Here is a 17,446-nt window from a genome sequence, read left to right as displayed (position 1 = left end):
TTACATCAGAATTTCAAACTAAATAGAATTTTCAAAATAAGAGGTAGGATTTAGACTGGATATAAAGGAAAAGGTGGTTTTTTTTTGTTGTGGGTTTGTTTTTAATTTTTATTTATTTATTTATTTTTTTAATTAGGGTAGTTAAGCACTGGAAGAGGTTGTCCAGAGATGTGGTGGATGCCCCATCCCTTAAGACACTCAAGGTCAGACCAGACCAGCCTCTTATGTAGCTATATGTGTCTCTGTTGCAGAGGAGCTGGACTAGATGACCTTTGAGGATCCCTTCCAACTCAAATGATTCCATGATAATGGTTCTATGATGATAATTTCTATTGATTCGATTCTACATTTGATAAAAGTCACAGGCTATGCACACAAACTGTTTTACAGATTATATACATGGTTCTTGGTCACAGCAGTTTTATGAAAACAGGTAAGTGCAACGGTCAGCTCACAGCAGGACAGTTTAATCTATATGATACCTGGTTAGGTAACCTATTTGGTTTGCACAGAAAAGAACAGGATCATAAAGCAGGTGGTGAAATTGTCTTAGGAAAAAGAACAGAGAGAAGAGATGTCTTTATAAGCAGGAAGAAGGTTGCTTCGTTTCTGAGATGGATGACACCAGAATAAAGAACCTATCTGGTTGATGAGAACAAGACAGATACCATGCCACTGCAGTAAGGGAGAGTGTGCTGCTGCACAACTCCACTGCTGCTTCTGGCTGTGAGATGGGTAGTGCACAGCCCCACTCAGGATGCACACAAGGTTGCAGCTGTACCTTGTCATACATCTCCCAGTGTCTCCGAGTACTCCCCCTGCCTATGCCTGCCCAGAAGACAAGGATCTCACTTGTCACTTTGTCACAACCATCCTCATCTACTCATCTATGCTTACCAGTGAGCACTTTGCACATGGCAGGGCACAATGGTGAAACCAGAATCTGTCACGTTCACGATTCATCTTGTAAGATGCAGGATAATCTTAATACCCTTCACTCAGCTGCCTTCCTGAGTCAGGTAAGCCTTCTTCAACAGGCAGCCCTGACAATTCGGCTAACCCTACACTTAGCCCTGCACTCCTTAATAGACACAGGCCTTACAAATCTATGGATTAGCACTGTCACTGCCTGGTACCCAATTAAATAAGGAGTCTGCACTTTCATCAGCTACTTTAATGTTCTGTATCAGCTACTCATTTGGTAACAGGAAGTGCACACTGCCCTGCTTCATAGGGATACTGAACCTTGCCTGCTCCCATGCCCCATCAGTTGCCTTTGCAGAAGCAGCCTCTGCATGCACAGTACCTGCCATTTCTGGTGTCGTGCTGCCGCATGTTCTTGATAAAATGAACCTTCTTAAAGTTCTTTGGTCTGGGTGATCCTGAGAGAGTCCGACATCTGAAAAATAAATCAGTCAGGAAAAAAAAAATTATATATATATATACATAAATATATACTCAGTTCCCTGCTGTACAGGCGAGGAGCCTACACAAAGGCAGGAAGGAAAGACGAGACAAATGATCTAAGGCACCCTGTTTTAGGAATCAGCAAGAACAATGAAGACAATAAGTCTGGAAATGTGACAGCTCAAATAAAAAAAAGTATTTCAAGTAATAATAAGAAAAGGCACCACCACCCCTCCCTTCATGCAGAAAAACACATTTAAAAAAAAAATCTCAGCAAAATAAAACTTCCTGTAATCTGCTGTGACAGCTTAGCTTGAGCTTTTGGAGGGAAAAAGTAACGCAAAACAAAATGTGGTAGATCCTGTTGAGATTTTTTCCCCTCACATCAACACCCACACCTCTGTATCCTTCTTGGCTATTGATAAGGGAGCTACTGAGAAGTTTTCTTGTTTTAACTTTAGAAAGATTTAAAATCTTTCACTTACAAGGGTAAGTCATACTCACTTCTAACTCTATCACTTCCCACGCTCAGGATGGCATTCAGAACAATGGAAAATAAAACAAATCACCCCAGGAAAAAAAAAATTCTCCTCTAAATATTAATCCTTCAATTTATTTTACATCTGAACACACTTATTAAAACTGCAATTAGAGAAAGAAATTAGCAGAGGTAGGAGAGATGAGACAAACAACAATCTCTCCCTCCTTCCAGCCTTTTTAATCAAGAAACCACAACACGCTGTATAAGCTCTTTCCATTTCATCTTACTGCTGTTTCGTTCCAAGTTACAGAGCACACACACCGGACGTAACTCCCAGAAGCAGTGCAGGGGACCAGCACAGTCCCTCTGTGTTGTGCCTCCATTGCCTACTTTCCCATCCTCTCCTACATACAGGCTGAGTTTGGCTATCTGGTCTCCTGAGGTCGTTCTGTTGGACTCTCTCCTTTGAAGAAAGGGTAAGGGAACTGGGCTTGTTTAGCTTGGAGAAGAGAAGGCTCCGGGGGACCTCACTGTGGCCTTATAATACTTGAAGGGAGTGTATAAACAGGAGGAGGTATGTCTGTTTACGAGGGTGGATAGTGACAGGACAAGAGGGAATGGTTTTAAACTGAGACAGGGAGGTTTAGGTTAGATGTTAGGAGGAAGTTTTTCCACACAAAGAGTGGTGACACACTGGAACAGGTTGCCGAATGAGGTTGTGGATGCCCCATCCCTGGAGGCATTCAAGGCCAGGCTGGATGTGGCTCTGGGCAGCCTGGTCTGCTGGTTGGCGACCTTGCACACAGCAGGGGGTTGAAACTAGATGATCATTGTGGTCCTTTTCAACCCAGGCCATTCTATGATTCTATGACGAAACTGCAGCCTACTGGTCCCAAGCCACCAGGGTATGCCAGTCTCTGTAGATGCCATCGCTATGCCCCCATGGCCAGATCCCCATCACTGTGCTATTTCTGTCTTCCCCCGTTAGTAATACCCTTACAATATCCTCTCTCCCTGTGGTTGCAATTAGGTTCTTCACAGGAAGACAGCACCAAGAGAGCAGTTCTACCAACTATTCCGCAAATTAGCGAATAGAAATACTGCTGTGCGAGCCATGCTTTGTTTATATCTTTTGCCAATTATATTTGTTTGAATCATTTATGAGAACGCTTCATAACACACCGGTAAGCATTCAATGGTAAGCTTTGCTAAAATAATCAAGTCTTTGTAACAGGCCAGTTGGTACAGCCTCTGCTATTAAGTCTTTGCTTTGAAGTAGGCAGAGACAGCCAATCTGCATGTGGATAAACAAGGCTATAGGCTAAACACCAACATAAACCAGCTGAATTACAGGTCCCAGGATAAAGAGACATTCAACATTAAGCTGCTGCCCAGCTGAACAGCTGACCTGGAAGCATACCACACACTGGTCAGATTACTGATCAGCCCATTTCTGAACTGCTAAACAGTTGCTCTATTTTCCATCACTCCAGAGGATTGCCTAGTGACTAATTACTGCAGTCCCCAGAGAAGCTGTGGCCTCTTGGATGCAGAAACCAAACCGCAACGAAGCTGATGATGTAACAGGGATGGGAGGAACGAAGTAGTAGTCACAAATCAGCACACAAAGACAGTAATGCTGGTTACTGAAATAAGATTGTGTGTGCTGGGAGAAACAAATACCTTTAAAATCCATAACAAGCAGTATTGAAAAATAATAGCCTTAAAAAGCTTATTTTATTAAAGCAGCTGTATCTATGTTTTCAAAGTAGGAAGTTAGGAACTACCCATTTTTATCAGTGGCAGCTCAACTTCTCCATTTATCAAATTTAAATAGTGGCTTTCCATTTAACAACCTAGAGCTAGGAAACATGCAATTCCCACTGCCTACCGCCTTGCAGGGTGTGTGAGGTTTCAGTACTGTTATCCATATGAAGAACACCTTAATGTGCACATTCAGCTACTGCCTCACAGACCAATAACTGGACAGAGAGTAAATAGAATCACCTGCGTAGTGGGGCATTTTCCTCTATGTCCTCCAGAGTCTCCAGAGAAGATCGCTGGGAGATCAGCCGACGTCTACAGAAAAGAAACACAGAACATCACCACCGATTAGTGTGCATCACAAAGTACTCTGAGTGCTATTGAGTAAAGCTCACAAACCACAGTTAATTATCCAAGCCTTGCTTTTGGGTAATAATCAAGTTTCATTTCTATTCTTCTTACCTTATTAAGTCTATTTGATTCCAACCAGAAAAAAAAAAAAACAAATTTATTTCACAAATGCTTCTGTATCAAAACAGCAAGCGAAACTTCACATTCCCAACAGCTCCTCCTTAGTTTGGGCTTGCAAGTTTTCCTTTCTGTAAGGATTTAACACCCACCCACCAGCAGTCCCTCACTTGCTGTATTGCAGCTTGCAATGCCAAAACGAGGGGGTCTTTGGCAAAACAATGCCAACGTAGCTCTGCAGAGACCAAATGTCATCCACACTGTCACAGGGAACGCTTCTCATTTCCTTTATTCCTCCTAGCCCATTGCCCCCACCCCTCCCTTTTCTTTTCCTCAGCTATGTTCACCTCTGAATATCTCGTCACTTGCTAGGAGTGACTAAACAGAAAAAAATGCTGACTGAGCCGGCAGCATAAGGTACATAACTGCCATCTGAAAAGGAGCTCGGCTCATCTCTCCAAGAAGAAGCACCAAGCAATTTGTGCTTTAGACCAGATTTTTACAGCTGACTCTGATCCATTGTCAACCTCTGCAAAATTAAGTTCTGAAGGAAACCTCACTGTTTCCAGTTTGCTGGTTATCCTTATCTTGGTGGGCACGGAGGGAGCTTTCAGCACAGCCACACTGAAGCAGATGCTGCACCACCTCCAAGCATCCCAATGGCAACACAAATCTGGGAGCTGCACCCAGACTTACAAAACCATCATAAACTACAAAAAATATGTACGATACAGCCCACCCAAAGCATAACATGGAAAATCACACTTCTTGCTGACAAATCACAGTCAGCCTCTTTTCCCAGGTAGCAGTAACAGAACTAGAGGGAATGTCCTCAAGCTGCGTCAGGGATGTTCAGACAGGATAGTACGAAAAACAACTCAGAAGGACAGTAAGGCAATGGCACCAGCTGCCCAGGGAGGTGGCGCAGTCACCATCCCTGGAGGTTTTCAAGAAAAAGGTAGGTGTAGCACTGATGGTCATGGTTAGTGGGCATGGTGGGGATGGGTTGATGACTGGACTAGATGATCTTAGAATTTTTTTCCAACCTGAGTCTGCATGGCTGCTAAAAGCAGCAGGGGAAGCTCTGTGCTCATCCAGGTCTGGAAGGGGATCATGAATAGCTAGCTGAGCTCCCTTCCAGCTAGTGTGAATGTAAGCAAAACCCTGGATACATTCATCCAGGAAGAAAGGAGCACACAGACCACCAGAAAAGAAGAAGCATGGGTCACACAGAAGCTGACAAAGACATACCTTGGGGCTGCCCATGCTATCTATCCCCTGTGCTGGCAGTCAGCAAGGATATCCAGCACAGCATCTTACCCATCTGTGAACTGCCACATCTTTCACCTCTCCCCAAGCTGTTCCTTTTAATCAGTTCAGCTCCTGGCACACACACAGGAGCACTGCTGAAGATCTGCAGCAGCTCTGCTTAAATCATTTCATACCACCCGGGAACTGCACCCTCTTCTCACTGAAGAAGCTCAGCAGCAATGAAGTATACACAATTATTCTGCTTTTAAATCTTTACTTTGAGGCCTAATTAAGATGACCTAAATACCAATATTTATAAGCCTTCCACAGCTGGATATTATACCAGATGCAAACTAATGAACTTACCTGCTGTGAACTAACTCACATCCTGTGCCACGTGCATATGAAGAAAACAGTTTTGGAAAAGCAATGCTTTTGAAAGGGGGGGTTCCAGGGAATACAAGCCAAACCAGTTTTTCACTGTCTTCATTAAAAATTAATCACCTTGACTTGCATTTAATATTTAAATTGATCCATCTCATTTCTTTCTTCAGGCAAGTGGTCAGGGCTTGTCTATGTAACTTTTAAATGGGTTATTTTCCAAAAAATTGACTGATGTGCTATCACAGCTGCTCTATGTAGAGACTAACAGTGAAACAAATAACCTGAACTGGTTTACACCACAAATCACCAACACTTTGATGCAAAGCTGTGTTGATACCTATTTTGTACTAAAAATGTCATTTTACAATAATAGCAAGGGAACAATCCCACTGTTAAGTAAGAGATCAAAACAAAGTAGCCCTGTGCAACTCAAACAAGATTCATGCTTTTGGATATGTCTTCCTACAGATGTATTTGAATGCAAGAACGTTGTAAAATTTACAGGGAGTGAATGTTAGCCAGCTAACGAATGCTAAAATGCAACTATTCTTACTCATAAAATGAAAGATGCTTCAGGAGAAATGAGCAGTTCTCCTGATTCAAGCAAAGTCTCAAAAACATGCCCCCAGTTTAACTACTACTCCTATGGGTATCCCCAGCTCCTCTCCCTTCACCCCAATGCACACAGAAGCAAGCAGTGTTAGCTCTGGAAGATGATAACTCCCAGTTGTTGGGATCAGCCCCATAGGACTCAGCTGGCTGCAGTCTCATGCAGATTGTTGGTGTTTCTTTTTTTTTTTTTTTAAATCTTCAAAGAATGTGTAATATCACTTTCCCTTAAAGCTCAATCTAAATTATTTTCTGCTCTCATTTCCTCCCTGTTTCCTGTGCAACTATTACATGAGCACAGAAACTACTAATAGCCTAACATCAAATTTCGAACCAAAGCCAAAGAAAGACACTAAAAAGATACTTGATGCACTGGTATTTTAAATGGTCGTTTTCTAAGATATTCATGACCCTGCTTGCATGCCAGAATTATCTCTGACCAGCTGTTTGAATCCCTGCAGAAGTTTCTAAGACTTAAAACATTATCTGTTTCTCCTTTACAAAGTCAGATTAATTTGTGGTTCAATTTAAGAAAAAAAAAAAGGAAGATGAAACAATGCAATTCTGTAATCAAAACTGCAAACAGTCAAATAAAGTACTCTGCAAAAAGATTTGTTGTAACAAACCCATCTATAGAAAGTTATCTTCATTGTCAATTGCTGCAAAATCCTCAGCTCAATAATGTTAAACCTACACAACTGTAAGCCCCTTAAGACAGGAGGTGATAAAAAACGAAGCTGCAATCAGAACACTGGATAAATTCACCCAGGAAGGAAGGAAGGAAGCAGATGATAATCCAAGAGATAAGAGAAAATAAATCCATGCATAATGACCTTCTAGCACAGCTAAGAAACTAGGAAAAAAGAGCTGCATTTTAAATGTGCTTAACTTCTGTGGAAGTTGTAGGTGCAGGTCCCCCTGCTTCCATTGAGATTACAAAACCTCCAGGGGTGCAGGTAAGCAGGTAAGTCAGCACACAGAACTGCAGCATCTATCAGGGCAAGTGTCTCCAATTTGTCCAAGACAGATTCTTACGGTGTCACCAAGAAAGTGGGCCTCAAGTCATCCCCATTTCAATCCACCCAGAAATAGTGCTGCAAAGCTCCTGAAGGAGCCAAGCAGCACTGCCTGGGGAGTCACCTAGCCATGTTCAAACACACAGCTCGCTCAGTGGATCAGTATAACCAGGACAGCTTTCCACAAGGCTTTTGAAGACCTCCCAGCCCTCAGTCACCGCAGTAAAACCAAGCAGCCACTTGTCTCCAACCCCATCAACCTGCTGGCTAAGCAACATACCCACACCCCCAGACCAAGCTGCTGTCAAGTAACACATCGCTCTGAAATATCGTGCAAGTCAATTAATACATCCCTCTGAAATATCATAGGCATCAGCTGTGTGTGAATCACTGCTCCCTCATGACCCCTGACTGCATGACCCATAACTAACCCAGATGAGAGCCTGCTAATGAGTCACCTCTTGCCCTCTGCCTGAAGTTCTTTCTGGGTTTCCTATGTATCAGCTTATTTTCTTCCTATCTTCTAACAGTGTTGCGCAGGAAAACAAACAGAAAAAACAACCCTGAGTCTATTAAAAATTGCTAAAAGTTACAAAGAAAAAAAACTTTCTCCGAGTTATGGAGTTTCACACAGCTACCCAAACCAATAAGGCAGTATTTAATCATGTGTTATCATAATGACAAAGCAGAGCCTTTCTCTACAAAAACATGGAACTCAATTCAGAACTTTAAAATTGCCCAGTGTATCGGCAAGACTATCCACATCAAGAGTTAAGGCATCTGGCATACACCATAAATGGGGTATTACTTTAAGTCAGCAGTCTAATTCAAACATACGCACAGGAAAAATACCAAGAGAACGCTGTTTAGCTGTCACTTCCACCCAGGCAGGATGAAAACCTGCTTTAAGACCATAGCCTTCTACAAGGTGTCTCTGACACAGAAATCCAGGGCTAACATGGTCCCAGCAACCTGTTCCTATCAGGGTACACATTGCAAGGAGAGAGGCCTTCAGACCTTAAGCCAGACATAACGAGAACAGCATCCTGCCAAAATGCTTCCTTGGTTTCCATCAAACCATTGGGCAGAAAGCAAGGAGATGAGTGGAAAGCTATGGCATGAACATGCATGTTTCCTCCCAGAGTAGATGGCATCCTACCTCTACTGCCATCCAAATCCCTCTCCAGGCCTCACAACACGTACAGTAGAGGCTTTGAAATTCTGCACTCAAACAGCTGCCTGCTGACCTGTCTGCATATAACTTCTAAACATAAAAAATATTGATCTTGCTGTCTTGAAGGCAAGACTATTACTTATTTGCATGCAACTTATACCAGCATCAAATACACAGCACAAAAAAGAAATAAGTAAGAAAGAGGGAAATCAATATGACAATACTTAAGTAGCCTACTGATTTCTTACAGTATGGCAACCCAGAATAAGACCTTGTTCAAAAATTAGTGTAGTTTTACATACATATTCCTTCAAATGGACCACAACATTCTAGCATGACTCTGTCCCAGTGTCCCTGAAGCATCACCTGGATCTATCTTCTTTACTGTGAGAGTGACAGAGCACTGGAACAGGCTGACCAGAAGGATGGTGGAGTCTCCTTCTCTGGGGACATTCAAGATCCACTGGACGCTTTCCTGTGTGACATACTGTAGAGAACCTGTTTTGCAGGGGTTGGAGCAGATATCTCCAGAAATCCCTTCCAGCCCTTACAATTCTCTGAATGCAAAATCAGGAGCGACAGATCTCAGAAGAGACAGGGGACTGGCACAAGAATTGCTGAGATGAAAACTGTTTATAGACAGTGTGTACACTGTGTGAACATGCATGTGTGTAGAAAAGCAGGAGATAGGGTTGTTTGAAGCAACTTCCACAATCCTACTTGATATATATTAATTCCTAGCCTTACTAGGATGCTTTCAAAATTAGGCAGTGATATGAAATCTCTGATGAAGGAAAAGAAGAGGATTAAATCTAGTCAATGGAAGAGCACTCAGCAAAAGTGTTGTTGAATCTGGGGCTCCTTTCATTTTACCTTCCCCAGCTGATTTCCTGATTCGCTGAAGACAGATCTTGTTTGAAACCTACCATCTCCTCTCTGTAGCAGCTGCCTCTATACCCTGTCCTCCCACTGCTAGCTATGCCCAAGCCATAACGAGAGCTACAGCAGCAATTCAGAAAGATTCATTTAAAGACAAAAGATGTTCCCAAAATCTACATCCTCTATTATATGTAACCAGTGATTTACAGATCTACTGTTTTCACTTTCCTGACTCTGCAGCAGTTGCGATAGCTTTCGGAAGGCTTGTGTGCTGTGATTTATGTTGAATGCGCCAAAACACTGCCACGGCTGTATTTTTTAGAACAGCCATTACCTCATAACCTAACACATTATCATGACAAGGCATCATCAGGCACCAGCTCAATCAAAAAAGGTACTCAAAAGTAGCAAAGAAGCAAATGGCATAAATTGACTGTCCTATGAAAACAAAGATCCTTCCCAGAGCAGATACTACTAAAACACGAATTCTTCATTGCACACCCTTTTTCTAGAACACAGACTATAATAGCCTGTTTAATCAAACATCAATTTAACAGATTCTACACATGTTGTTTATGCCTGACAGGCTCGGTACACTGTAAGATGACGAATATTTGTCTGTCCACAAGCAATGCTGCACCTTAGGAATACATCCTTAGGATCAGACTTCTAAGAGTAGAAAAAGAATCAAACCTAAAATCAAAAGACCCTATTTGAATAAGCCACACTCCAAAAACAGCTTTGAAATTATCAAATCCAATTATGTTGCATTTTAGAGCAATCAAAGCTCTTAACTACACACCTGGAAGCCTAGGGTATAGGTGATGCCACAACATCTGGAAACACACATGTACTCAGACATCTGGAAAAAAAAACAAAAAAAAACTTCCACTCTCTCCTGTGTATGCAATGATACAATTAAGACTGCTACCTTTTCCTATTTGTTTCCCTTTATTTTATTCATGGTAGTTCTTAGATTATCTATGGCCCTATCTCATAACCTTGCCTCCAGATGCACATGCAATCTAGGAGAATGTATTCTGCAACTCCAAACCTTAACGTTAGATTTAGAAAAGTTGTAAACAGGCACTAACACACCTTTTCTTCACAAATGCATCTTAGACATTATGAATGACCCTATAATATTCTTCTAGCAGAGAAAATAAGTTCTTATGTGAGCAGAACAATGACCAAACTGAGCAAGTGAAAGCCAGCATGAGGCATTTTTTTTATGCATGAGATATGAACTCTGGCACAGATGGTGACAATATAGAGCGTTTACCAACACATACTTTGGATTTAGTTCTGGGCACATTTGCCACAAATTCCCTCAGGATCAGATGCTTTTCTCACCACCCTATTAAATATCTGGGAGCAAACACTGGTCATGCCCTCTTCTTGGCCATGCATTGCTAAAACACAAGCCAATTCATACCATTCAGAAAAGTCCAACGTTGATATCTTAGGTATCCAACACTGGGCATACTTTCATACATCTGTGAATAAATGAGTTACTGCAAGGCAGTTCAGTGCCACAATTTTAAATACTAGCACATCCAATAGGGTTAATGGCCTCGGTTGTTAGCCCATGTTTAGACAGTTAAGTATAGCATTTTATGCTTACATTAAAATGTAACAGAGCCTTGTTTCAAAAATAACAACACAGGATCTGTTCTGCAAGCAATGGAAGCATAACTGCTTTGACACATCTGTGAGCTTGAACCTGGGCCTCACGAGAAACAGCTCTGTTCCCTACTGGTCAGTCTTCTTGCTCAAGACAGGCCTGAAGCCAAGCAGCGTGGCTGCCCTGGGAAGAGCAAGCTCCTTCCTCTTCTCCTCCACCCCTACTACTGTAACTAGGCACAGCATTTGCCTGGAGTGAATAGGTGGAAGCAGAAGATTAGATCATTTTCTCCTCTCCCTGCTGCGGTCTCCCGCTCAGAACAGCGTACTGTAACTGGCACACTCCCAGCCTGAGGTTGCTCTCCCATGGTACACATCTCTATTAAAAATTAAAATGCTTTTAGAAGCCAGTTCACTCCTTTCAGAACTCTTACTTCATGCAATCTGCACCGCGGAAGATCAGCTATGAACTGAAGACAACTGCATATCTTTCTGAACATCCTTCTTACCAATCACAGTAAGGGGTATGACTCAATTTAAGAGATCGACCCCTGAGGAACCCTTCACTTCTCTCAGTAAGCCAGCATTGCAGAAGCAGCAGCAGCTTGGGCACCGACAGCTTGCAGATGCAGGGCAGGCAGCTCTCCACATAGCATGCTGACTGCTGCACCAGGATACCCCAAGGGTGATCCCTCACATGTTCAACCTTTCCTCAGCACATCCAAAAGGTACGTTGCATTCATGCTGCACAATTAAGAAGGTAAGAAGTTGGCAGAGCTACAGCTAACATCACAATGATCCACTTCAAGAGTTCCTTCACCTGATCTAATCGAGTGCGCTTACAAGAAAATAAATACATAAAGCAATCATTAATAACAGAGTTGCAACCTATCTTCTGGTAGAGATGGTTAATCGATAATGGTTCACACCCAAACCTCACAGCAAGGTAAGGAGGATCTGAGTTACCCAGCTCTTACAACCACAAACAAATCGCTAACATAATTACGCAGCTGCCTGTGGACAGAAGCTGTGGGGAGAAGTTTTATAATATATGTGGCACAGAAATATAATATAGAGAAAATAGAAGTAAAAAATTATCAAGCTTTTCTTTCACTAACGGACATTTTTAATTACATTTTTTCTCGCTGTTTCATTTATTTATATTCACACACATTATAGATGGTTTTATGAAGAAAACCACAAGGCAGTGCAGAAATGGATGCAGTTTATACTTCAGGCTTTGCTATCTGCCTGGAACAAATCAATCACATAGCCATTTCCTCACCATTAGCAGGAGTAAGGATAAAGTACACATGGATGTAAGCTGACAAACATTCACTGTTTGTTAGTCTCCTCCTTCCTTTCTCCTCTGGAACTCCTGGTGTTTTCAACAACACCCCTCAGCAACATGGGGACCAACACTCCTTCCAAAGACTGTGCTACTGCCTAATCCTCAATCATTTGGAGGACATTTCTTGATAACATAAAACAAGGCACTCTGTTATCTGACTCGGTGGTAATTTTAAAGCTCTGCAATGAATTGCAATGAATTCGTGGCTCGTTAGCAATGAATTAAATTGAAAGGTTACATGGAACCAAGGACAATTTTTACTGAGCATCTCCAGGCAGTTTCTTTTCCAGGCCATCAGCTCTCTGCTATCCAATGAACACACCTTGTACTTCAGAAAGTCAACCACCTGTTTCCCTGATTAAAAAAAAAAATATATATATATATATATATATATATATATATATATAGTCTAATGAAAGTACAAAGAGCCCCTCTCATGCTAAGGCAGCCCATTTCAGGATTCTGCTCACATCTTTTTCTGAGGGATGCTCTGATGTAAGAGCATGGCTAAGAAATTTGGAAGGATTTGCAGATTAATCAGCTAGAGAGAGGATGTGGGTTAGGCCTGCTAGAAGGGTGCTCCTCTGGGATGTTATCTGTAGCTCAGCTTACCACAGATGAAAGAAACACGCTTTGGGAATGCAAATGAATTAGGATGTCACAAAAAGTAATTCAATCTGGACCAGTGGGGATTTACATTTGGTTAGTTACCAGCAAGATCTTTATTTAACTGTAATCTTGACACAACATCTAGTATTGACACTCATTTGGACTACATCTTATCAAACCTAATTTTTAGAGTAGTGATAACTGATGTGATCTAAGAAACTTGATGTGTTGTAAGTATGTATACCTGTATCTATCTATGTGTGTGTGTACTTGGTCTGTAAACAGATTCACTGAACAGGAGGATCTTTAATATGTAAAAACGGGTAAGAATTTCATTCATATCACAGTGTGTGGAAAAGATAAGTGGAACAAGACAGCTAATTAGTCATTCTTCGTTTCAGTCCTCAGTAACCACAGAAGTCTTTTTTTTTTTTTCTGCAGGCACTGTCTTACATCAAACAATTGATAGATAACAAAAAGAAGTTCTCTTCCTTAAGGCACATAAGTATTTTGATACAGAACATGAAATAGCATTAGAAATTAACTGCAACACTTCTCCCCTTTCCTATGCACTGGAGTATGTCCATTAGAACGCATTGCTAATATATAACTATATTACCAGACTGACAAATTCTGCACACTTGGCTGTTTCGGTACTACAGAGCACAAGCCATTAATAGCTGACTGCCTCATTCAAATGAAACAAGACAATTATCAGATGTAACTTACACAATTAATACTACTGCTGCCAGCATTTTCAGTCGAGATTTGGTTCTTTTATAGCTCATTTGAAGTCTTTAGGGGACATGTTATTAGTACATCTGTCCTGCTGTAAACATAATTATCATGCAAAATTCTATTTATCATGCTGAGCAGGAAGCACTTTGTATCAGCCTTTCAGCTTGAGCACGCTGATAAACAGGCATGCAATGCATCTGCCCCATCTAGCCAGAACTGTGCTCCCTGCCAGGGGCATTGCTGTTGCTTTCTAGTTGAGTCCACAGCAATTTTCTGAACAGGTTCATTACTTGAGCTAGCCTCAGATCTGTATTTCACGCTGCCTGCTTGTTACATTAACCAGTTTCACAGACTTCGTTACTCTGCTCCCCACTCCACCCCCCGACCCAGCAAACTCATGTGCAGGCTAAGAGAGATGCTGCAGAGGGAGCACATCACCATCTGGTTTACCATAATCACTAAAGAGGGGCTACAGGAAAAAAAAGGAGACAGACTCTTCAGCGAGGTTTGTTGTGATGGGACAAGGGGAAATGGTTTCCAACCAGAAGTGGGGACATTTAGGCTGGATACAAAGAGAAGGTTTTTTTGTTTGTTTTTGTTTTTGTTTTGTTTTGTTTTTTACAATAAAGGTGGTGAGGCAGTGGAAGAGTTTGCCCAGAGAGATGGCAGATGCCCTGTCCCTGGAGACACTCAAGATCAGACTGGATGGGGCTCTGAGCATCCTAATCTAGCTGCAGGTGACCCTGTTCACTGCAAAGAAGTGGGAGTAGGTGACCTTTAAGGGTCCTTTCCAATTCAAACGATTCTATGGGTGTATGATGATTACACCCAACACTATAAGTCATGTCCATGTCACATGCACCACACACTTCAATGCAACACCACTTCTAATATACTAACATAAGGTCAGCCCAGACACAAGCAGGCATAAGTTAAAGAGATGCCAACCCACACTATAGTGGATTTTGTCTAATATGGATATGAGATTTTAAAAAGTGACCGAAGACTCTGCTACTTATATGCAGAATAGCTGGAAGCTTGATAAACAGAGAAACATGGACACCTGTTAACCTCTGGAGACATACAAAACTTCCTAACACAAAAATAAGATGAAATGAAATAAAGGTCAGCCCTGTATAGCCCTCCTGTGAACTACAGCTTTATACCTAGGTTAAGGCAGCCTTAGTTAGTGCTAATTAACTTACATTGTGACCAAAAGCTGGAAGGCATTTAAAACAGTCACAGGGAACAGGAACAGGTTTATGCTGGACTCCCTCAGGCTCAACAGATAAAACAATACATAAGGTTTTGGGCTGACCAGACCTCAATCTTCAGGTACCAAATAGCACAGCTGTGATGTAGTCAGTGTTTTCTGCTTGATGCAGAAGAAAGAAAGCAACATAACAGCAGCAAAATGTGAACTTAATCATTTTTCTTTATCAGTTCAAACTCATTTTCATCCGGTGTTTAAGAACTGCCTGACGGGACCCATGGAGCTTGCAGGCTGCACTGTGCTCAATGGAATCTCACTGCTGCAGAACAGGGCTGCAGAAGAGACCAAGTCCCCACGGTGTCAGGAAGCAAAGGTTATTTCAGAAAGAAATTATTTCACTGCTGATAAATGTGCAATAAAGTGCATAGAATATTTTTAAAACTTGGGAGAAATTCACAAATCCAAACTAAGACAACTGCTATTGTAGGCCACCACTGGTCCATGCAGAACTCCCATGTTCATAGAAATGATGAAATTCACTGTTAATACATGGACCAATTATGGATTATATTTTAGGCAACTTATTCCCAGATCATTCTGATGTTTCATTTAATTTTGCTAAGACAGGGTAGCTATGAGAAATGAGCTAGCACAGCACTGCAATCAATTATTCTCTTTAAATTCAAGAACTGTGCATATCCAGACTGCTTAATTTCTACCATACATCTGCGTTTGCACATCTTCCTTTTCTGAAGAGCTTTCAAAAGCTGAAGTTTTAATCACAGGACTATTTTTGATCCTAATTTTCCAAGCTGCAGCAAAGCTACTTCGTGACCTAATCTGATGGTAAATGTACCATCATTATGCAGTGGTTTCAAGGCAGTCGTACACTAACTAGTCATAATGTTTCTTATTTTTAAATCACTAACATACCAGGTGCCTGGTGTCCAATTAGAGCTATCAGTCTGCAGATATCACTTGAACCAAGGTCAGCAAATGACTTGTTGAAGTTAAGTGCTGCCTGGTGCGAATAAAGCACACTGCAGAACTCTGCCTCAACATTAACCCTCTCAGCCATGCCTTGGTGCACAAACGTTGTGAGCAAAGGCAAATCTGCCTTAACTCACACCAAGCTTAGACTTTTGCTAACAGAAACAAGCAGGCCAAAGGGACACACATAGGTTTGTAACAGTAAAACATAAAAAATTTTAAAAAATGCACAACACAGCTGGAAGGGTAGAATCTTCAGGAGCACCAACCACATCATCAGGAACCAGAGGTGTCTGCTAGTCTTTGAGTTCCGAGTTTTGACTAAATGACAAAAAAATATGTATATGTATATTCACCTTTACGAAGCACAGAAACATTTCTTACTGTTGGAACATGGCACCTTTCCAAAGGGTTCTGCTTCCTCAAAAAAAAAAAAAAAAGCTCACAGATTCCTCTGGTTTGGATCACAAGAATTAATGGCTGCATTTCCAGGCAGACAGAAAATCTGGCTTCCACACAGCTTCCCCCTCTTCCCCACATCTAACAGCTTGCTTGATAGGACCACAAGAAAGGTGGAAACCGCCACTAAAACTATAATCTCCCCAGAGTCATAATCTTTATGCAGCAAATATAATGAGCTTTCTCAGTGCCATACTGCAACAATGTTTAACAGGATTGCATAAGCAAAATTATATTCAAATCCACAGAAAATGCAATGAATTCTCCAAGAGCATGTTCTAGCTGTAATTAATGAGAGATTTCATTAATATTCACTTATCCAACTCTTTTGCTTTTAGGCTTGTGTCCCACTAACACAGGAACACTGGAGAAATCTCTTGTGTTAAAGAAACTGTCAGGCATTTGAGATAACAAATGGAGCAAGGCTATACTGTTCTCAACCATCTATTACCCCTCAACTTTATGATTCAGAAGCTCTTTCAATTCAGGAAGTATTCTGCCACAAGTATCAGGAAGGGGAAAAAAAAATTGCAAGGTATTTTGCAAAGTGGTGCAAACACTTAAAAGTCTCCCTCTTCCTCTCCGTGCCTATAAGGGAATGCTTGGATGGCCCCGTGCCACGCAGAGGTACAAGAGGCCCCCAGCTGCTTCCCTGTACCCACACAATTTGACTTTGCTATGATCCTGATACTGATGTATGTGCTTCAATATGATCCCGAGGTCATTTCATGCACAACAAAACCACCTGTTCTCATGCTAAAGGACTGCAATTTTCTCAGCAATTCATAGTTCAGAGAAACTGATTCTCTGATACAGAAAAATAATCTGTCCTCTCAAACAGGAGCAGCCAGAAGACACAGGTTTATAGCCATAAAGTTATATCTTCCCTAGGCAACACAAAGGCCAGCAACCCAGACCAGCTTCCTCAGGGCAGCTCTCAGAAAGGCTGCCTGTAGCTGCGTGCTTAATGCAAAGTGAGAAAAATTACAAGGAGAAGCTGTATGCCCCAGCCAGGCTCCCAATTCACATC

At 41.6% G+C, this 17,446-nt stretch overlaps 1 protein-coding gene across 2 annotated transcripts in view; it reads right to left on the bottom strand.

Annotated features, from left to right (window-relative positions):
* Window positions 1–17,446, bottom strand: part of CABLES1 (Cdk5 and Abl enzyme substrate 1) — a 67,687-nt gene that overhangs the window by 33,089 nt on the left and 17,152 nt on the right. For both annotated transcript variants that reach the window (XM_031612955.2, XM_090137461.1), the window contains exons 2-3: window positions 3,896–3,967; window positions 1,307–1,399 (exon numbers count right to left, since the gene is read on the bottom strand). In XM_031612955.2, the coding sequence (XP_031468815.1) occupies window positions 1,307–1,399; window positions 3,896–3,967 (165 nt within the window). The remainder of the gene's footprint in view (window positions 1–1,306; window positions 1,400–3,895; window positions 3,968–17,446) is intronic.

Source organism: Phasianus colchicus, chromosome 3 (genome assembly GCF_987193195.1).
Source record: "Phasianus colchicus chromosome 3, bPhaCol1.hap1.1, whole genome shotgun sequence".
NCBI lineage: Eukaryota > Metazoa > Chordata > Aves > Galliformes > Phasianidae > Phasianus > Phasianus colchicus.
The sequence above is the reverse complement of the archived record's forward strand: the minus strand, read 5'-3'. Positions and strand labels throughout refer to the sequence as shown.